Raw genomic sequence first — 23,319 nt, forward strand, 5'->3', positions numbered from 1 at the left:
ACTCCTGCCCCTGACCAAGTGGGCACGAAGGAGGGGAAACCAGAAAGGGGAACAGATACTCGGGTTCTCATTAGAAAAGGAGGTCGGATTCCCCTCTTCTGGCTGCTCCCACCCCGTTCCTTTCCACTCTTCACTATGTGAGGACACATCCCTTGTCTGCCAAGGACCCTGCTAGTAAAGCTCATTTTGCTTAGGATTTTGTGGCGGTCAGCTGGATGGGCCCCAGCTCACAGCAAGGGAGAGCTAAATGGTAATATTCTGCTTTGATATCTTGGTTGGTAACTGGGCAGCTTCTACTAACCTTGTTGGTTTTTTTTTTCCTTCTCTAATAAAAAGAGGATTTTATTTTCTAGGGATATTACTCTGGAATTTTTCCCAGCAGATTTCTTTCTTTCTTTCTTTCTTTCTTTCTTTCTTTTTTTTTTTTTTTTTTTTTTGATAGGTGGTGGAAAATGTGGCTGGGTCACATTGACTGGTATTTAGTGGGTGGAGGTCAATTTCAGGAGCTGGGCTCCTTGGTGAAAAATCCAGCTGGGAATCAGCCCACTCTTCAAGCACATAAAATAAGCCCATTTAGAGGACTCTCATGAATTTTCATCACGAACCAGCAAACATCAGAGGTCAGTAGGAAACCAAAATAATAATACACTATCCTTTCTCATGGCTTCTATCAAAGAGCCTAGTCAAATGAATTATGGCGAGAGAAATTACATTTTTTAATCCTCAGTGCTCTCATTCAGTCATGAATGGTATTAATTCAGGGTAGCTGTAAAGACCATTTCAACGAGAGAGACTTGCAACATGAAAAAGTAGGTACACCCTGACGGTATACACTCAGATCTAATTAATGTAGAATGGAATTCAGTGCCGCCCAGTTCCATGCATCCAAGGCACATGACTGCGGTCTTTGTGCAGGAACCAGCATCACCTGGAAATCTTAAAATGCAGATGCCTGAGTCCCACCTCCAGAGTTTCTGATTCAGAGTTTCCAGGATGAGCCCAAGAATTTGTGTTTCTACAAGTTCCCAGGTGATGCTGCTGCTGGTGGCCCCAGAACCACATTGTGAGAACTGGCTGGCACCGTCCATGCAGGTGTTCATCCTTCCCACGTTGGCCGGGACGCTTCTAGGGAGATGGGCCATGAAAGCTGCGTCTGCCAGCAGGACATCTTCCTTAGAGCTTACAGATGCTGCGTGAAAGGTGCTTCCCCATAGCTTGGTACCTCGTCCTGATTCTGCCAGCTGGAACCACGCAAACACACCTGATCCCCACATGAATGCTTACACGAACACACCTCCCCTGCAGAAAATAACGTAGAGGTCCATTTGGCAAATAATGCTGTGTTCCCTCCAGGGGAATGCTTGTTCAAGCTATTGTGCTAGCCAACTCCCAATGAACTCTTTTTTTTTTTTAATTGGGGGGAAACATAGAATAAAGTGTGTACATCTTATGTGGACAGCTTGATGAATTTTTAAATATGTATGCACCCATACAGCTACTCCCAGGTCAAGACGAGGAGTAATTCCTGCACTCCGGGAGGGTCACCCTCTTTCCCAGTCAGTATTCACCCCCCAGAGGGACCCACCGCTCCACCCAGTTGCCGTGACTGAGTTATGCTTGCTCTTCAGCTTTGCCTAAATGCAAGCACAGTGAATGCTTTCTTTTGTATCTTGTATTTTCACTCAGCGTGACTCTGAGATTCAACCATGTCCTGAGCGGCAGAAGTTCTTTCTCGTGGCATGTGGTAACCTACATTTGACATGCTGTATTATTTTACATTTAATTTGCTGGCCCTCTCCTATGTGGCACCTATTTAAGATTGATGACAATATTCGCTGGCGTGACTGCTCACCGGGAATCAGAACGGCGCTAGGTACATCACATGACAGTCATTTCAATAGTGTGACTGTGGTGGACCATTCGTCCATTTTACAGGTGAGATAACCAAGGCTCAATCTTGCCCAGCATCTCGTGAGTAATAAGAAGCAAACCCAGTATCAAATGCACGTTCCTCAGACTCATTTGTGATCCTGAGTTCACAGCTGGTGCATTTTCAGACCTCTTGTTCTTGGTGCTTTACGACAATCACCAATGAGAGACGGACTCCAGAGAACACAGTTTCATTTCATTTCAAGGACCTTTCCATTTTCAGCCTCTTGTCTAATGGTTCTAAGGCATCATCAGATACCAGGCTGGTGAACTGGAGATTGCCTCTTTTGTTTTTTTGGGGGGGGGAGGTAAGTAGGTTTATTTATTTATTTATTTATTTATTTATTTATTTATTTATTTATACATCTTTTTAATGGAGGTTCTGAGGCTCGAACCCAGGACCTTGTGCATGCTAGGCACACTGTCTACCAGTGAGCTGTACCCTCTCCCTGAGACTGCCTCTTATCAGCATGCCTGGAAGTACGTTATCATGTATACAACTGTCTTTCTGTAAGAATGAACTTTCCAGCTTGCTACCCCTCTGGTCTCTCTCAATACTCCTGCCCTTGATAAGTGCAAATAATTGAAGAATCAGTTCTGCTGTGTGGTTCCTGTTAAGGTGACAACTAAATTGGCTCTAAAAAATAATTGTCTGTTCTGTTGAAGCAAATGGTTAAACTCCCTTTGCTTTTTTGTCTCCTAAGTCCTTAGCAGGAGGAAGTTTATTCTTAAATACAAATTGTCATGGGCAAATTTTACTGCGTTTCCTTTTTTACTTTGCTAATTAGGGACGGGAAATTGCTGGTCAGCTTACTCGCTGGTGTTAGCTTGAATAGATTTTAAAAGATAATCAAATGCTTTGCGGTAGTTGTAAGCCAGGCTTTGGTTCAGTGTCTGGTTAAGGAGTCTCCACATACTGATGTGTACAAATTCTCCATTTTATTTTCATATTCTTCACGATGCCTGCAGATCTTAAAAATTTGGCTTTCTGTTGCTCAGTATGTAGACATGGTGTTGTTTGGATTTATAAAGGTGGGTAGCCTGCAAAATAATTTTCAGTGTGTTTTAATGAGGGAAATGAAAGTTGGGAGTAAAAATGGGATATTCTTGGTTTAATCTGTCATCTCACTAATTTTTCTTAACTCCCATAAAATCCATTTATCTGTTCCTCTTTCTGGAATTCGAATTTATATCCTAAGTTTTCACGCTGGGGAAAGCTTTGGGAAATGATTTTTCTTAAAAAAGTCATAAATTTTCTGGACAAAAGGTATGTTATGGCAACCAAAGGATTGATAGAGGAAAAACGTTCCTTATGGAAGAATTCCATATGGAAGGAATGATCGAATTAGAAACCATCCTTTTGCAATGCTGATGAAATAGTGAACAGACAGACATCATCAGTGATTGATAGAACCATTAAGGGAAGGAGTGATGAGGAATTTTATCATGGGTGATCAGATTCACAATACCAGGAACCTGCCATTAATCTTACTACCACTGACAGTAGACAACTAGATATTATGTGCCTTCTGGTGTGATGAAACAGAACGTACTCAGCATCACCAAGAAGTGTTCTTGTCAACAGTGTTGGACCAGAGTCTAACCAGCCTCTAGCTCTACTGATCAGAACACAAAGAAATACAAGGGACTGAGCTGTGTGTCTCAGCCTAGACTGCATGTTTGGAATTTAAAAGTCCCGATGCCCCAGTTGGCCCCAGACCATTTAAATGAGCTTTTAGCTTGGGCATCTGTACTTTTCCTAGCTCCCCTACATGTCACATGCAAGCCAAGGTCGGAGACCAGGGGAACAGAAGAGTGAGTTAAAAGACAGGACAAGAAAACAATCATGAATTACAGAATGTGAGAACCTCGGTAGGACAAATGGCCAGCATTTAAAAAGACATATATGTAGCATTAGAGAAAAGGTAGGGAGGGGGACATGTGGATTAAAAGAGATTTAAGAAACATAAACCAAATGTGATGTGGTGACTTTGCTTTGAGCCTGATTCAAACACATCAACTGTTCCAAGACATTTTCTAAAGAATCGGGAAAATTTAAGTACAAACTGAGAATCTGATGATAATAAAACACTATGCATTATTTTTGTTACTTGTGATAATGGTTTTGTGGTTACACTAAAAAAAAAAAGCTTTTGTAGTTAGAGACGTGTTTATGGAAGAAATATGTCTAGGATTTGTTTTAAAATACTCTAGCATGGCCCCCAATGTTCATAGCAGCACTATTTACAATAGCCAGGACATGGAAGCAGCCTAAATATCCAATGACAGATGACTGGATAAAGAAGTTGTGGTATATTTATACAGTGGAGTACTACTCAGCCATAAAAAAGAATGAAATCATGTCATTTGCAGCAACATGGATGGACCTAGAGATGATCATGCTAAGTGAAATTAGTCAGACAGAGAAAGACAAATATCATATGATATCACTTATATGTGGAATCTAAAAAACAGATACAAATTTTATTTATAAACCGTGAGAAATAGGCTCACGGACATAGAAAACAAACTGATTACCAAAGGGGGAAGAGGGGGAAGGAGTTTGGGATTAACAGATACACATGACTGTATATAAAATAGATAAACAATATGGGCCTACTATATAGCACAGGAAACTGTATTCAATTTCTTATAATAATCTATAATGGAAAAGAACCTGAAAATATGTATGTATGTGATGTATGTGTATGTCACTGAATCACTTTGCTGTGCACCTGAAACTGACATTGTAAATCAACTACATGTCAATAAAAAATAAATAAAAATTTAAAAAATAAAATACTCTAGCAAAAGATGATGAGAAGACACATAAAAACACAAAAGATTGGTAAAAAGTTGATCATTGTTAAAGTTGGGTGACAGGTACATGGGAGTTCATATTACTATTCCATTTTTGTGTGCTTTTAAAATTCTTACAAGAAAAGATTTAAAAGGAGACATAGAGGTGAAACACATGCTGACGTACCTTGTGCATTGTGACATGTTATTGATACAAAGTTTTGGGGGGTTCACAGGGCATGCAAAAGTCTAACCCTCTGTGTCCATGCAAAACAGACCTTATTTCTTTTCAGAAAAATCTGTATATATTTAGTTATTAAATATGTTTCTATCCTGTTTACAGATGATTTGGAGCCCCCTCCTTCTACTGTTATCAACCAAAACGAAACGTTTGCCAAAATCACTTTTAAGCCCAGTGTGGTCCAGCAAGCCAAGATTGCCCAGAATGGCATTTTGGGAGATTTCATCGTTAGATATGACGTCAACAGGGATCAGAGCATTGGGGACATCCAGGTAAGGGGTTTGTTGTTGTTTCATACTAGTTGCTTGATACTTTCAGTTGGGCCCAGAACTAGGGATTTCAGTACTTACCTAAGCGAAAGAGATCTGCCAGTTCTTAGGAAATCTATTTTAACCCCAAGTTAAGTCTCTGAGAAGATGGGTGGTGTTCCCTTGCTGGAGGCTGGGGGTATCTGCTTCCTGCTTCAGTAATCTGGAGGCCAATGAAACCTATAATATATTCTTCCCTGTGGTGTTTCACATGAAGTTAGAACTTAGTTCGTCTTTAATTTTCGTTTAGAGAGACTGATTCTTGGCTCATTTCCCCGTCAGCTCTATTGCACCGGAGACAGGGTGGGCGTGTCAAAGTGTATTAATTTGCATCCAGAATGTAGACAGTCTTGATGTCTTCACATGACAGACGCTTCGTAAAAACTGGATAACGAAGGAAGCAGAATTCTCAAGTGGCAAGGGTCAAAAAAGGGATGGATGATTTAAACCGACTTGGTCAACGTGGTCGATACATTTTTAAGGAATGATTTTATCCTCGTGCAGATGACATTAGCAATTATCTGGAGGGATCAGGACCATAGATAATTTTGCCTTGGGTATGGAATCTGGCCCTAGACTCTCTTTCATGCTGGCTTTGATGTTTAGAAGTTGCATAGACTACCCATTTAGTTTTCCTACCTAATCTGGAAACAACCATTTTTACTTATTTTTTTTTCCCTCCACCAGGTTCTGGATGGCTATTTTGTGCACTACTTTGCCCCCAAAGACCTTCCTCCTTTACCCAAGAATGTGGTGTTTGTGCTCGACAGCAGTGCCTCCATGGTGGGGACCAAGCTCCGGCAGGTGAGTGAGCGCCGGCTGCCTGTTTTTCCCTCTCTCGCGTTTGCCCAGGACAGTGATGCTCTCTGTGAATGGAATTCAGCTGATGCCAAGAGCTAAAGGGGACTTGTAGGGTAGATATGGGAGGGAGACAGGAACACGCGGAGAAGGCCACTCAACAGCACTGTTTCTGATGGAATAATTCTGTCCAGTAATGATGTCCTTTGAAAACAATGGAATAGAATCTTTGGCAGCGCTCTTGCCCTATGGTCAGAGCCAAGGACTTGTATCTCAGTAATTCAGGACTAATATTCTCACAGTATTTAGGATGAATCTTAAAATTCTAGATGGGAGGACATGAAAGGGACATGTAGTCTGTCCTGAAAAATTAAATGATCCCCCAAATACAACTATTTACCCTTTTCTTTTTAACAAACCACCGGAAAAAGCTATTCCTTGTCTTACTCTGGTATCATAAATATCAAAAATGTGCATTTATAATATATTTCCAGCTCACATAATGGCAAACAGAAAGAGCTATTGGTTGCCAGACCTACAGATCTCTCTGCAGTCAGCCAAAAAATGAAATCTCTTAGATTTTCTTTCTTAATTCACTACCTTTTTTTAAATCAATTAATAATAAATATGTGGTTTAATGAGTGAAATGATGTCTCGGACCTCGTGAGAACCCTCTTTCCCCCCTGTTTCCCTCCCTGGGTGCTTCGCCACATACTGCGGAGCTTGGCCTTAGCTGGTAAACTATCGCAAATATTTTCTTTTAGTTATTGGTCTGTAAATGGTGTCTTTGGCCCATTTATCTTTTAAAAATCATGTAGTGTAATGTATTGATCTTTTCTCTGTGAGTCTGATTTCCTCCCACCCCAAAATAGTCCAATCACTAATTAACGAAATAAATTCCAAAATGGGATACAAGGATGTGGTGTAGGTCTTTTGGTTTGGAGGCTAGCCCAGTGTGGTTCCTAATGAGTACGGGGGAAGGTAGCCTCGTCCTATGAGTCACTCCTGGTCACTCTGGACGCAGCAGTCTCGTCCAATCAGCCTGCCCAGTGCGCTTTCTTCTTCACTTGGCATCTCTGACCTTCCATCTGGAATGGGCTTTATTTTTTTTTCTTTGACTGAAGAAAAGGTGTCTTTTTAAAGGTGGGTCTGCTGGGAAAGAATTCTCTCAGTTTTTGCTTGTCTGAAAAGGATTTATTTCCCTCTCTTGAAGGATGTTATTATTGCGTATGTGTGATGTTCTAGGTTGGCAGTGATTTTTTTTAAACTACACATTTTGTTTAGCTTTTTTTAGTGGTTGTCGGGGGAAAGTTGAGTACACATTGCCTGTAGGTTTTGTGGATGGGTACCGTTTCCCAAAGTTGTATTCATGTGTAAGTGAAACATTTTTTCATTGTGAGTGATTTTTTTTCTCCTTAATGGAGGTACTAGGGCTTGAACCCAGGACCTCGTGCACACCAAGCACGTGCTCCTCCACTGAGCTATCCCCCTACCCACTGTGGCTGACTATTCATTGACGTTTGGGAGGCCTCACAATCGTTCTATGGTTACCAAATACTCTAAAGTTCCTTTGCTTTATGTACTCAAAGTTCTTAAAAGTCATTTGTTGGCTAAGCTTTCTTGTGATTTTGGTGGGTGGATGATAGATGTGGACAGGAGGAAAATCGTGGCTTCTTTTTAGACCACTGTGGACCACGGAACACAGTGTTGAGTCAGGCCTTGTATCTGATCCAGCATAATAATTCCTGCTTGGAATTCGAAACAATTAGCAGTTACAGAGTAGACACCATGTGCTAGGTTTCCATGTGTGTCTCATTCAATTCCTATGCACCTGCAAACCTTCAGATTTTCCTTTTCCTTTAAGACAACAAGCTTCATGGGGGTAGGGTTTGGCTTTCCTCTTAAAAACACATAAGTCGAAGAAGATAATGATGATTAAACTTGTTGCAGCCAATCTGAATTCATGTTACCATTAAATATTTTGTAGTTTGATATTTTTACTTACCATCATATTATGAATATTAAAAAAAAGATTTGTGCGGGAGAAGATATAGCTTAAGGGGTAAGGTGCATGCTTAGCATGCACAAGGTCCTGGGTTCAATCCCCAGGACCGCCTCTAAAAATAAATAAATAAACCTAATTACCTACCCCCCCCCAAAAAGATTATGAATATACCCAATGTTTTTAAAGAGCATTTAAAAACATGGATGGCCATGAAGCAGGTCTATTCAGTAGAAACTTCTCTGAGAATCAGGATGTTCTGTACCTGTGCAATCCAATACGGCAGACGCTAGTCATGTGTGGCTGGCTTTTGAGCACTGGAGAAACTGAGGAACTGCATATATAAATTTAAACTTAAATACCACATGTAACCACTGTGGTTACAGTATTGGACAGTGAAGCTGAAGAACTTTTATGCCCTCCACCAGCCATGAGAGACCTTGAAATTATTTCCTTTTTATGCTCTTACAGACAGCACATGGAGGAGTGTGTTTATGTTTACAGGACTGGCCACTTGCCTAATCATTGTCTGTTGTTACATTTTTAGAAGCAGGGCAAGGAACACCAACTCATTTGTATGTTTTGATTCATATTGTAAAAACATTTTCCAGAAAGACTGTACCAATTTATAACATTTAAACCAGACTAAGAATTCTTCAGGATTGAACCCCAAGCCCACTCCATTCTGGTGCACGTAGGTCTTCCCGACTTCTGATGGAAGAACTGCCAATAATCTTCTTACCAAATAACCCCCAGAAAGATAAAGGCGGCCCTGAATGTTACAGAGAAAACCAATGAACTGAAACAGGGTCTCCTAGACTTGCCTTTAATGATAAAATAATTTGGGCACATCTTAAAAATAGAGCGTGAAACATTTTCAACATGCTAAGGCATTATGCTAAGGGGATTGCAGGAATTATTAAATAAGATATTTAATCTTTATAACAATTTGGTTGGCATCCCCATTTTACTGATGGAGAAGCTGAGGCTCAGCCAAGGTGAAGAACCCAGCTAGTAAATGGTGGGGCCAGGCTTCAAAGCCAGGTCTGACTCTGCAGCCTGTGACTCAAACCATGATGCTATGGGGTCTCCATGCCAGTAACAGGTGATGGGCCAGTGTTCTCGCATGCAGTGACAGACGTGCAGTTGGACACAAGGTCAGTGCCTTGACGTTTCAAGACCCGGCTGAGAAGGCTGCGTCTCAGAGGGCAGGGATTTCCTCGCCTTGTGCAAGAGTGATGTAACGGTCGATGTCTCCTCTGCTTGTTATTCCCCCTCTGCCTCCATTCCTGGTTGTCAAGTCCCATGCCTTGCTCAGCCCTGAACATCTGGCACTCACTCCACTGGCATCTGAGCCGCAGTATGGCCTCTTTCCAGGAGAACCACCCCAGCCCAGCCAAACACGTGTCAGAAGCCTCCAGGCAATTTCTAAAGCCTGTGGCTGCCTTCAGTGATTTTGAAAACCACTGCCTGTTTCAGCAGCTCTCAGCTCCTCCAAGGCCACAGCCCTGAGCAAAAGGCGTAGCTGGCTCTTCGTCGAGTCTGGGACACAGTGCCCTGTCCACTGGTGAAGGGGAAAGCGGCCCCTGAGCCCAGGGCCTTGGTGATGTGTCAGGCGCTGGGCGACATCAGGCCGACGCGTGCTGAGAAGATCTGCGAAGAATCATTCATTCACTCTTTTTTCTTTTAACAATAATCTCTTGTATTTAACCCAGTATATCAAAAATAGTATCATTTCAAAATGTGATCAACATGAACAGATTAAGGAGACGTCTTCCAGTACCTGGTGTGCAGTTTATCCACACAGCACACCCTGCCTCCCGCCCGCTGCATTTCAGGGCTGTGGTCTGCACGCGTGTTCGGGGTGTACAGCCCTAGAGCGTTTGCTTGCTTTGCCCCTGGCTCGCCTGGGGGCTCCAGCTTGGGTCTCTGATGCCACCTGCTCTGAGGTTCTGCCCATCGTAGGGATGTCTGCTGCAGGCCAGTGTGAGGGGTCTGTCTGGCAGGAGGGACTAGGATCTGGGTGGAGCACCCCGACTCCAGGCATCGCGCCGCCTTCTCCCAGCCAGTCCCCCGACAGTTCAGGTACCAGTCTTGGGGTGAGGAGGGGGCAGGTCCCATTCATTCCCTCTTCTCTTGGATGTTCTTGGCCCCCCTCATTTTTGATGGACTCAAGATACTTCGCTGTGTTAATAACGTGTCAGGCAACAATTGATCTGTTTAAAAATCGTAAAGCTCTTTTAACCTTAAAATGTATTCTTAGTAGAGAGTCTCTCGGTACCTGGGGAGCGCCTGAAGCTGTGGACATTTTCTGGTTCTGGTCCTAATCCCTGTAGGAATGTGAACCTGGAAGCCAGGACTTAACCAGCCTGGGGTCAGATTCTGAGCTTCCTGCAGCTGCTGCAGAGGGCTTGGCTCTGTTTCCCCTCCCACGTGCTCCTGCTGAGATGCTGAGATGCTGAGATGCTGAGATGGCGGCGGGGGGGGGGGGGGGCTGGGTTAGGCAGGATTTCCACCTCCCAGCTTGAGCTGGTACAACTTCTTCGTGGGAGGGGGCTCCAAAGAGAAACAAAACCCATGAACAGTGCAGGAAGCCCACAGCTCCCCCTCTGAATTATTCTTGCCCCCAAAATATTAAACTGAGACCCCCTTGAGCCTCCAATCTGCCTGTTTACAGGAAAGACACCATCAAAGAAACATTTTGAGATGACATGAAAAAGAGGAACGCAGTTTCTTGCACAAATCTAAACAACAAAGGAAAAAAGGGAGGTGGGAACACATAGGTCTAAAATGATACAAAACGCACGTCAATACCTTGTGGGAACTTGAGCGAACCCTTGTTTGAACAAACCAACTGTAAAAAGACATAGTTGAGACAATTCGGGAAACTTGAACAGGACTGATGATAGATGATACACAGAAATTATTGGGGTTGCTTTAGGTGTGATAATGATATTATGGTGATGTTTAAATAAAATAGGTCTTATTTGTTGGAGCTACAAAAAAAGAAAGGAAAGGAAGGAAGGAAGGAAGAAAGAGAAAGAAAGAAAGAAAGAAAGAAAGAAAAAAAGAAAGAAAGAAAGAAAGAAAGAAAGAAAGAGAGAGAGAGAGAGAAAGGAAGGAAGGAAGGAAGGAAGGAAGGAAGGAAGGAGGGAAGGAAGGAGGGAAGGAAGACAGACAGGCAAGCCACTAGCAGGAGAGATCTTTTTTATTCTCTCTCGTTGCCTGCTTAACGCATCAGTGTGAGCAAACAGATGTGTCCTTGGGAGCACTGAGGATAATAGATGTGTATTAAATTAAATACAATTGTCCTTGACCGAGGTCTACACGTGCTTCTCTTCCTGCCCTCTGGTCTAGATAATTTCTGCCACTTTCACCCTCATATTAAGGGGCTGGGCTAAGAGACCTCCTTGGCAACCAGGCAGTGACGAATGCGTCAGCTACCAGATGTCTTTCACGCTATAACTTTCTGCGAACTGGTTCCCACAGTCGGTGCCACTCGATGCCAATCCTGGATTCCCGCATGGCTTTGGGAGGTTGTCTTCCTCGCTCCATTTAATTCCATCAACAATTTTAGAGGGAAAAGAACAAGCTCAGTGTTTCTCGTCCGTCTGAACCTGCCAAACCAAAATGAGGGCAGATGTGAGCTGATGACCGGGGAGCGGCATCTGAATTTCATCCCTGCTTCCCTCCCGGGCTCACTTCGTGCTCCAGAGCTGTGCTTTCTTCCTCTCTGCACAAGGGTGGGCTTCCTGGTGCTCTCAGGGCATATTATGGGCAGTGTTACAGGCAGAGTCTGTAAGCGACACGGGTTTGGTTTGGGGACCACCTTGTTTCTGATCATTAGAGCACACGTTCCCGGCGCCTAGCACCAAACCTGACATGGAGTGGGGAATGATTTTTGCTGAAAAACACACCAGCACAGAAATTATTAAATGTAACTTGCGTTTTTTTAAGGCACAGTAGCCCCTCCCACTGAGTGACCGGCACATACCACTCTTAGGGTTTTACACACATTTTTTTCGTTTCATCTCCCAAAGAAGTAGACATGGCCATCCCTAGTTTGTAGATGAGAAGGTGAGGGACAGGAAGGTGATGTAACTGCACTGAAATATACAGAGTTGTATGTAGAGGAGTTTGCAGTCAAGCCCACTCTGAAGCCCTTCACCGGAACAGTCACTCTTCACTGTGTCTAGACGTGACTTCCGACCCTCCTCGAGCTGTCAGGCTCTACCTGTTCTTAAGCCAAGGGATGGGATGTGGACGACTGCTCTTGCAGGTTAGGGCACACAGGGCTCACCTGCCCAGAGAGGCCTCAGCCCGCGGCGTGGATTTGTGAGAAGCAAATGGAGCTATTCTGCTCTGATGCATAGGATGAACTGTTAGTGTTTCATCATTCAGCTTTAAGCACACGTGGGGCATGTACCTGGGGATAGGCTGCTTTCCCTTTTATGATTTGGATTGGGAGGCTGAGAGCAAGGGTGGAGACCACGGAGGTGCAGAGCGAGGAGTTGGTGGGTCCAGTGGTGTCTGCTGGTGCTTTCATTCCACGTCCTCTCCACGAACATGTGGATCTGCCACAATTTGAAAAGGAGTGAGACAGGAGGGGAGGGGGCAGGGCACAACCGTTAAAAGAATGACGCATCAGGGCACCTGCCCCTGGAGCGGCCTAGAGCCTGGAGGGCCCAGCATGTGTGCGTCCTGTTCATCAGCACAAACGCTGTGCATCCATCTGACTCGACAGCTTAATCTGATAATCACAAGACAGAAACAAATTTTTCTGCACAATAAAGAATAGCACATCTGGATAGCTAGCTAAATTCAGTAAAAAAAAAAAAAAAAAAGAATGCCACAGCAATTGAGGATATGTCGTACACTGGTTGGAACCAAGATGGTGGAAGGGGGATTCCAGTAACCCTTGAGCCTCATGGCGCACCCACAGGTGCCATGACCGTTCCCAGGTTGACGGGGAGGGGCCAAGAGTGGGCAGGGCCCCATTCCTGGAAATCCCCACTCCTTCCCGAACATAGTTGGAATACTCCTCCCACTCATTAGCATATGAAATTACGCAGCCCATAAAAACTAACCACCCCCACCCCTCATGGCCACTCTCCCTTCTGAGGGGGACTACATTCTGTCTCTGGAGTGTGTATTTCCCTGAGCAAATCTACTTTCACTTCACTATGGCTTGCTCTTGAATTCTCTCCTGCATGAGACCAGAGCCTATTCTCCGGCAACAGGAGGATGCTGGAAAAACATTAGGCAACGGGGAGATATGGGGAAAGTAGCTTCTAAGTGGTGGGGATCAAAGCAGGGGCGGTCTGAGGCTCACTGGCTGCGCGGAAGAGGCTGAACCAGGACAGCAGAGCAAGAAGGGCCTCCTCGGGGCAGGCGACCTGGTTGGAGCAGGGAACCCCCTCAACAAGCGAAGCAGCTCAGAGGAGAAGGGATGTTAGCATCCCAAATGAGGTCACGTCTAAGAAATTAGGAGCGTCTCCAGAGGTCGGCACTGTGTGACCACCACGCAAATAAAAAACAGACAGTGTACAGTTTGGGTCCTCCCGCGTTGCTTTTGACGCTGCAGGCCTTGTTAAGCATCTGAAAGCCTGGCTCCAGTTCATAACAAACATGTCCAGCTCAGCTTTTTTCCCAGTTTTCTGGGACAGGGGTCAGCAAACTTTTTCTAGAAATGCCAGATAGCGAACATCTTAAGTTTTGCAGGCTGGTCGTTCTCTGTCGTGACTACTCAGCTCTGCTATTCTGGCGCAGAGGCAGCTAAGAGACCAGCGACTCGTGTTCCTGTAAAACTGTACTTGTTAAAACCGGGGCACAGTCTGCACTCGGCCCCCACACCAGACCCCTGCTGAGCCCCAGTCTAGAGGATCGGCTCGCTGGTGGTGTCTGTAAATACTATTTCTGTTGACAGCATTTGTTCTCACCCACTGAGCAGCCCCTGTGCAGACACGCCGTGGCAAAGGCGTGTCTCAGGAACACACTGCAAAACAGAGGCCTGGGACTTGGGTCCAGGAGCAGAAAGCAGTGGCGGAGGCAGCTGTCTTTTGACCTGGACTCAGAATATGAGGAAATAAATGATGGACAGAGGGCAAGATGTTTTAGATCACCAGTGAAAACTTGGATTTTTGTTTCAAAAATATTTGCTCTTCAATGATGATAATATAGATAATTTTAATGCTAAAATTTCTTAAAGTTTTTATTAATATATAATGTACATAATGGAAGTATACCTATCATAAGTGTAGAACTGTTAACTTTTTTCAAACTGCCCGTAGCCATCTAGCCAGGACCCATATTAAGAAGCAGAAAAGTCCTCATGCTAAGTTTTTCAATAGTGACATTTTCCAAATGCTTTCATTCCAGTCTCTTTTCAAATCCTGGGAAAAACTCACCTCCTTAGACTGGCAGCGCGTGCACTCACACATCTGTTTTCTCAACATATCCCCTGAATGCATCATCAAATAATTTCATGAGTGTTGGATTCATTGCACACAGCCGCCTGCATAACTAGAGGAAGGGATGTGAATTAGCACTGCAGACTGAAGCCTGGGGGATCTCTGAATGAAGGCTGTGTGGCCGTGATCGGAAGAAACAGTGAGTGGTGCGGCGCTGTGAGTCCTCGGGCACAATCTGTCCCAATGGCAGGCCTGGTCGGCATCCGGGAGCATGGCCTTAGCATCGCCGAAAGCCTGGCTTCCCCTTCCTGGGTGTCCAGATCTTGCCCTTAATTCTCTGCAGGCGGGATTGTGATCAGCAGACTTTGTCTGCAAAGGACTAGAGAGGAAAGTTATGCTACAAATCACGAGGAGATAAACACTACATGTCAAGGAGGACTGGGTGAGGTGACACACGTGGGAAGCTTTGCTGTCTCTGGACTGCGTTCCCTCGGGTGTTCCTAAGAGCTGCCGGCGCCTGATATCACAGCGAGCTCCTTCCTTCTCTGGTTACATCGCCACTCTCCCTCGGGGTCCCCTCCTGGCTTTGACTGCAGTCTTCAGATTCATCAAGAATGAAGTACATATTGATTAAGTGCTATGGGAGAGGAAGTGGGCATACAAGGAGAAATAAGACAGAGCCTTTCCTCTCAAGAGGTCCAGAGGAGAGAAGTCATCGAGAAAATTGTCCTCAGTAGGGACGGAAGCAGGGCCAGTCGCCGCACAGTGGGGGTGCTGATCAGTTCTTTCCAGGGGTGAATGAGTGCTTGTCAGAGGAGGGGACAGTGGAGTGATTCCTTCAGAAGTTAATCAAGTGGGTGGGATGAGACGGGAGAGAGAGAGAGAGAGAGAGAGAGAGAACCTGTACAAACATGGAAGCAAGAGACAAATGCACAGGGAAAGGTTCAGAGAAAGGCAGGTACTGTATGACTCACTTACATGTGGAATCTAAAACGTACAACAAACTAGGGAATATAACAAAAAGGCAGCAGACTCACAGATACGGGGACAAACCAGTGGTTACCAGTGGGGAGGGGGAGGGCCAGTATAGAGGTAGGGGAGGACGAGGTACAGACCATTAGGGATGAAGTAAGCTGCAAGGATGTGCTGTACAACACGGGGGGTATAGCCAACATTTTATAGTAACTATGAATGGCGTATAATCTTTAAAAAGTGTGCATCACTCTATTGCACACCTGTAATTTATTATACATCAGGTATATGTCAGTTAAAAACAAAGAAAAGCATCCTATTTAATTCAATTTAATGAAAGACCTTGGAATTCTGCTGGGGAACAAAATCGTGGAGCAATCACAGGTTAATCAAATCCAACACAACGTATGGATGGTGGAACGAATTTTACGGCAGGGAAAAAGCTTGAGGTAGTTGAGAAACGGTTAATTATGGAGGTGACGTAGGAGCTAGTCCTTGAAGACGGGAGATACAGTTTTCTTGGCCGGAAAGCGGGCAGTGAATTCCTGGTTGGGGGGAAAGCATGAAGAAAAGTATGACGCAAGTGTGGAGGTTCTGTAGCTGGAAGGTTCTGGTAACACATTGGATTAGCTAACTTGAAAACCGTCCTGCCAGGAACCTTTGGAGAGGCCGGTACGTTGTAACAAGCCCCTTAAGAGCACAGCTGAGCTGGTAAGAAAGCAAAGGACACTGCAGAGTCTCAGGAGACAGGGCTCTGAGAGGTGAGGGGACAGACGCAGGACGCCTGACGGGGGAGGTGACCCCACTTCGTCCCACTGTCCCCGTGCGGACAGTCTACGCGTGCTGATGAGCTCTGGGCGCTTCCGTAACTGGTCCGCTGTTTCACACTCACCTCGGCTTTTTCACAGCCTCTCCACATCTTTCTGTTACGGTTCTGATGTTCCTCAACACATGTCCCTGGGGGTTTAAAGCCGGGAGCCTAGGTGGACCTACGCCAGGGACAGGAATCACGAGAACTCACATGTCAGGGAAAGTTGAATGGGGCTCAAGGGACAGTCAGAGAGTCAGACACCAAAAAATCCTGTAGAATGTAACGGGCGAGGCTCCAGAATCCAAAAACACAGTTGGAAACTCTAAACTTCAGACCCCAGACCGGGCATCAGGGACCAAGGGCTCAATCCTGTTAGTTGGTAGGTGTGTTAGAGCACGGGTGAAGTACGCCAGTTACAAAGATCTGTGAATTTCGTGAACTTTGCTCGGTCAGCATCCTCTCATTTCCTTCGTGTCTGAGCAGGAAGCCACACCTGGTGTGCCTACCTGGAGCCCACAGACAGCGGTGGTGAGGCTATACCCTGGGCCGGAGAAAGAGGGTGGAATCAGCCGTGGGGGCAGATCCTGATAAGTACTAACCTTCCACATGAAGAGAAGTGAAAAAGATCATCTCTTTTGAGTTATTTCTACATCAAGCATGAAAAATAGATGTGCTTAATACATCGTAAAGAATCAAAGAAATGTTATTGGCAAAGCGCTTTTTAGAAAAATGTACAGTGACCTTATTAGGTAAATATTTGATACATTTGTCAAAGCAAAGTCAAAACATTAGGTGATGAATCTTAACATTATCCAGAGCATTAATATAAGAGATGCTTTGTTTCTCAAGTTAGAATAACGTTATCCAAACACAAAGACTAGTTATGTTTATATTGCAAAGATGTTCTAATATCTAAACCCAATCAGACTTTTTTATTTAGCCAGAATTTAGTTGTTAAAAGTCATTCTTTTTTGGAACTAGTCCTGGAGTAATACTGGCATTGAGATCTGAACTTTTACTGGAACAGTGCTTTCCTTTTGCTTTGAAGAAACAACCATTTAAAACAGATCCAGAGAAAACCCTAATTCAAAAAGATACGTGCACCCCAGTGTTCACAGCATCACTGGTTTGAACAGCCAAGACATGGAAGCAGCCTAAGTGTCCATCCACAGATGACTGGGTAAAGAAGATGTGGTATAAATATACAATGGAGTATTATTCAGCCATAAAAAGAATGAATTCATGCCATTTGCTGGAATATGGATGGACCTAGAGATGATCATACTAAGTGAAGTCAGAGAAAAACAAATATGATACCACTTGTATGTGGTCTCTAAAAAATGATACAAATGAACTTATTTACAAACCAGAAATAGACTCACAGACATAGAAAACAAACTGTGGTTACCAAAGTGGAAGTGAGGGAGAGGGATAAATTAGGAGTTTGAGATTAACAGGTACACACTACTATATATAAAATAGATAAACAATAAGGTCCTACTGCAGAGCACAGGGAACTATATTCAATATCTTGTAATAACCTATAAAGAAAAAGAATCTGAAAAAGAATATGTGTGTATAACTGAACCACTTTGCTGTACCCCAGAAACTAACACAACGTTGTAAATCGACTATACTTCAATTAAAAAAAAAGACACCACCATTTAATATTTTTACACAGATTGGGTAAAATTGTAAGTAAATAGTAATCAGAATTAGAGTTGCAGTATGATCTAGCACAGGACTGCATTGAGAGAACATTTGAAATTAGAATTCAAACAGTGAATGAAATTACAATAGCTTTAAAATATTTTAAAATACGGAGCCTTATGATTTTGCTTAAATTTTAAAATATGCTCTTCAGAATAGCGTGGACATTGCAATATAGAGACCAAAGAAATACTGTTATCTCTGTTCACTTCTAGGTGAAGTTTCAAGTTAATAGTTAGGATTTACCAAACTGTTTTAAAATATTGGAAGATGTGATAACTTCCATCCCCAAATTTCCAATTCTATAAAGAAATCCTCTTCATTTCTGTTCTTTCTCTAAAAAGAACACTTTGGCCAGTAGAAAATCGTTTTAGTTGCTTTCAGAAAGATCCCTCAAACTTGACAGACACCTTTTTGATGCTTTATGTTTCTTATATAACAGTTAAAAATCTCTGCTTTGAATATAAATTCTATCTTGTGGTTCATTTCAGGAGATATTTAAGGCAGAGAAGCAACAGGAAGGAACCCGCCGTTGTGTTATTACAGACTTGCTTTGTGAGTTTACGTGGCCTCTTAAAGTGTGCTCACACTGTTACCAGTGGGGTAACATTTTAAAATGTTTTGGGTTCTTCTCTGAAACCTATCTGTCGCTGGATTTTTTGGAAAATGTCACAATGAAACAGACACAAATACATTATGGAGAAATGATCTTTCTCACTCAATTTATTGCCTTGTTCCTAAAGTTGGGATTTTTTTTTTAACCTGATCACTTGGTGGATCAGTCACGATAAGATTTCAGAAAACTTCCCTTCAAATCGTTGAAAGCCCTGTATGTAGAAGGTTGTGCTGCCTTTTACAGAATAGGTTTTTGTGATCTTGAAACGCCACGGTCTTGAGATGCTCCCACTGAAGCATAGTTGGTACCCGGGACTGGCATCCTCACCGACTCGTCGTGGCTGCTCTGGTCTTAACCACGACCACGAATCCGGGGTGACTTGGGGTGGACGCAGGGCGGGACTGGCGTGTGAACATCTCCATCCGCCTCATCGCCGGCTCGGACAAGCAGTTGGAGGTTGCCGTGAGGCTCTGGTGTTGCAAACTTCGGTGGGATCGCAGACTGTTTCTTTCATTTTTGTCTGTCCCTTCAAATGGAAGGACTCGGACGTCCCAGGCACGGAGGGGTCCCCCTGCTGGCATCAGGAAAGACTACGGCTCACAGGAGGAGAGTCCTCCCCACCAGTGGCTGTTGTCTCTACCCTCCTGGACCAGGGAGAAGGCTGACCTGTAACCAGTTCCTACTGGGTGTATTCCATTCCCCAGTGTGATCTCTCAGAAGTGTAGGACTGTTTTCAAGGTGTGTTTCTGCTGATTCTGATTCTCTTTCATGGCTCAAATTGGACTTCTATTATTTATTTATTTATTGAAGTACAATCAGTTACAGTGTGTCCATTTCTGGTGCCCAGCACAATGTCCCAGCACAGACATATATTCGTTTTCATATTCTTTTTCATTAAAGGTTATTACAAGATATTGAACATAGTTCCCTGTGCTAGACAGAAGAAACTTTTTTAAAATCTATTTTTATATATAGCGGCTAACACTTATAAAGCTCAGACTCTCAAGTTTATCCCTTCCCACCCCCTTTCCCCGGTAACCGTAAGATTGTTTACTATGGTCTGTGAGTCTGTTTCAAATCGGATTTTTAGAAGGTCCTTGATTTCTTCTGTTTCCTAGGAGGAAAATCATAGGCAATTTTCTGTCGGGTTCCTTCAAAAGGAGAGAGAGAACGTCAGCTCGTTGGTAAACGGTTTAGAAGGAGGCGAGTGGCAGGCCGGCTTGGGGGAACAGCAGGGCCATTCTGCTGACCGTGGGGGATGGCTGAGATCGCATAGCCTTGGACTTGGACTTCCCCTGTGATGTCATGGGCTCCACTTGCGCTCAGCAACCCCGGGTCTGTGGGACAAAAGCCTTTTGTATCAGAGCTGGATCCTGGTGAGCGTGGTTTGGCGCAGACACAGAAGTGTTTCAGAAACACTGCGTCCACGGGTGCCCGGTGGCTGTGCTCACACAGGGTGGCCGGCGGCTGGGCTTCTCGTGGCTCCAAGGATGGGTCCCTCTCAGGGTCTGATTACATAACACTTGTCTCCTTGGGGAATGTCTAATAGCCGTTCGCAACATGGTATTGGCTCAGTGGAACGCACACCCTTTTGAGGGCTGTGCCAAGAGCCTGCAGGTGCTGGGGCTCAGTTTTATAGGGAAGGGGGAGAGGGGAGAGAAAGGAAGATTCCATCCCTGGTCCCTTGGACGGCTTACTGCAGGGAACAGTGCGTGGAACAGAGCTGCCCCCTGGACCTCCCTTTCCTGGAACCAGCCCTAATGAGGGGCAGCACGAGTGAAGGGTGCAGGGGGGCTGCCCCTCCTGGGGCCCAGCTCTGCCCCCTCCTACAGACACCATCGGGGCGACCACATCACCCTCTTTACTGAAGACCCGCAGGAACAAGAGGGACCATTGCCAGCCATGCTGAATGAACAGGGAATCTGAAACAGAGAGCTTACTTTTATTTATTTATATTTGCCTTGTGCCTGCAAGAATTTTCATGGACAGAGATGAAAAGGCTTACTGAAAAATAAACTGAAGGCAGAGCTGGAGTGACCTCCTAAGACCTTGTTTGCAAAGGAAATACTTTTCCTCCCTCCGTTCAACCCAAGGACAGTGGCTACGAGGAGGAGAATTCCTCACTGTGAAGTGATTCCACGCGGAGCATCGCCCCGGTCTTTGTGTTCTGCATGGCTAGGATTAAGAGGAATCCTGTCTGCTGTTCCTTCTGGGCCAAAGTGCCTCTTCACTACCCGAATAGTGAGAAATAGGCCCTTTTTCTCCACTCGTTGCATTTGTGTGGCTTTTGTATCTTCCTTCAGTCCCAGCACACCCTGGCGTGTTGGAAGGAGCCCTCTGCTTACCCGTACGGGACTGGTGTTGACAGGTGGCCCCCAGGGATCCGCAGGGAGTCCACGGACACCCGCTGCGGGTGGATTGATGCTTCTGGGAGCTGACCAGTTGGTGCCTTCAGGGCAGTCCAGGCTTTCCCACCAGCTTGGATGGTACCTTCTTGGCCTTTCTGGGCCTCCTCTGATCTTTCTGGGAGGTGCTTACTACCTTGTTCTCTGGGCTGTAGTCTTAGAAAACTTTTCGTTCATCTGCAGCATATAAACACAGGGGACAGAAATACCAACTTAAGCTCCCTCGCATTTTCTCTTCCATCTGGACACTCACCTTCCTCCTGCCTCTTAAGCCCCTACGGCATGGAGAGCTTCCGTGGCCGTCCACCCATGAGCTGGGAAAGGGTTAATGGGTGGTGGTGGATGCAGGAGATTCTGCCCAGGCCCCTTGGGATGAGGACCTGGAGACCATCCTGAAGGTCCCAAGGCAACAGGAAATGGAGCCCCCGGGAGCCGGCTGGTCTGCCATCCCTTGGTGCACGTGGGGATAAGCTACAGCTGTGGCCATACAAGGTCATAAGAAACCCGTCGCTGCTGAGCTAAGGGGAGGAGGGTGGACAGGCTATTCCTAGAGCAGAGTATTCATCATGATCGGGAAAAAATACCCGCCGGGGAGCCAGGCCAGTCCCCCCGGGGGCTACAGCACACTATTTAAGGCATCCCTAAGGATGCCAGCAGCTCAGCGAATGGGAGTCTTCTGACAAGGTCCCTGTGTCTCAGCCCGCGCCGGGCAATGCCGGCCAGCCCTGAGGTCCAACAGTGGGGATATTTCCAGGTGCCTGCCTTAGCGCCAGTCTCCCAACCGTGTCGTCTCAGGGACGGCCACTGCTTGCTCTGGTCCCGGCTGTCACCTCCCAGCTGTGCACCTTCAGACTTCCCGGAGGTCTAGGCACTTGGACCAAGACTGTCTTGGCTCTCGCTGGGGTCATGTTGGCGCTGAGTGGGAGGGAGTGCGAGGGGTGAAGCCGGGGCCAGCTTCCCGGCCCCGCCCTCAGCATCAGCACTCCACCCATCTGTTGACTGTCTTTTTGGCTTTCGCGCCGCCCACCAGTCGGCTCCGTGTTCCCTGCGCACCATCCTCTCAGCATCATCCATTGTAGGTTCTCAAGGATGCGGGCTGTGCCTCTGTCACTTCCTTTGTATTCACTCCATAGAATTCCTTCTCTCCCACCCTCCCTCTCTCTCTCTCAATTACTCGTTCAACACATGTTTACTGACAGTGCGCAGTGTGCCAGCCGTCGTGTTGGGAGAGGAGGGGACAGCTGTTTTGAGGAGCCCCGTCTAGTGTGACAGACAGCTTTCTTGGCATTCACTTATTCGGGAAACATATGGAGAATCTGCCATGTAGCCAGGCACAGCTGAGTGGTAGACTCAAAAACCTCCTGCACCCAGGGGCACAGAACTGAATTGGACGGTCCAGCAAATGCACAAATACATAATGACGTCCTCTCTGTCAACACTGTGGAGGAGGAGAACAGGTGCCGTGCTCGAGAGGACAGTGAAACAACGAGTGAGCCCAGAACTGAAGGATGAGGTGGAGGCCCGAACTAGTGCAGACTGTAGGGAAGAGCATTCCGGGCACAGGGAACAGCAGGTGCAAAGGTCCTGAGGTGGGAAAGGGCTTGAAGAAATAATGATATTACAATGTGACAAGTGAGTGTCAAATGAAAGAGGATCTCAGAGTGTGTGGCCATTATATTTTTACCATTTAGTTGTTCCCCTTTGGTAATCATAAGTTTGTTTTCTGTGTCTGTTAGTCTATTGCTGGTTTGTAAATAAGTTTATATCTTTTTTTTTAGATTCCACATATAAGTGATATCATATATTTGTCTTTCTCTGTCTGTCTTACTTCATTCAGTATGATAATTTCTGTGTTCATCCATGTTGCTACAAATGGCATGATTTTATTCTTTTTTTATGGCTGAGTAGTGTTCCATTGTATAAATATACCACAACTTCCTTTCCAGTCACCTGTTGATGGACATTGAGATTGCTTCCATGTCTTGGATATTGTATGTAGTGCTGCTATGAACATTCTCTTTTCAATCCCTATGGTATTTATTATTGGTACCTTTAATCGATAATTCCTGAGATGTCCATGCTCTCATTCGTTGTCTGAACTTCTCTCCAGTGCCTCCTGTGTGTCAGGAGTCCTCTGCACTGGGTGACAAGAAAATAGATGGACCCCGCCTACAAAATATCTGGAAAAAGGCACAAAGCAGACATTAGTCATGACTGGGTATGCACTTTGTAATGTGAGTGCGTTGAGGAGCAAGGACCCACTCCCTTTAGAGGAGCTGGGAAATGTTTCAGGTGGAGAATATAGCTCGTTAGCTGTG

General features: G+C 45.1%; 1 protein-coding gene across 1 annotated transcript in view; it reads left to right on the plus strand.

Moving 5' to 3' along the window:
* The window catches only part of ITIH5 (inter-alpha-trypsin inhibitor heavy chain 5), a 62,716-nt gene that overhangs the window by 22,353 nt on the left and 17,044 nt on the right, over positions 1-23,319 (plus strand). The window contains exons 6-7 of the mRNA XM_074358400.1: positions 5,072-5,241; positions 5,965-6,081. Of these exons, the coding sequence (XP_074214501.1) occupies positions 5,072-5,241; positions 5,965-6,081 (287 nt within the window). The remainder of the gene's footprint in view (positions 1-5,071; positions 5,242-5,964; positions 6,082-23,319) is intronic.

Source organism: Camelus bactrianus, chromosome 35 (assembly GCF_048773025.1).
Source record: "Camelus bactrianus isolate YW-2024 breed Bactrian camel chromosome 35, ASM4877302v1, whole genome shotgun sequence".
Classification (NCBI taxonomy): Eukaryota; Metazoa; Chordata; class Mammalia; order Artiodactyla; family Camelidae; genus Camelus; species Camelus bactrianus.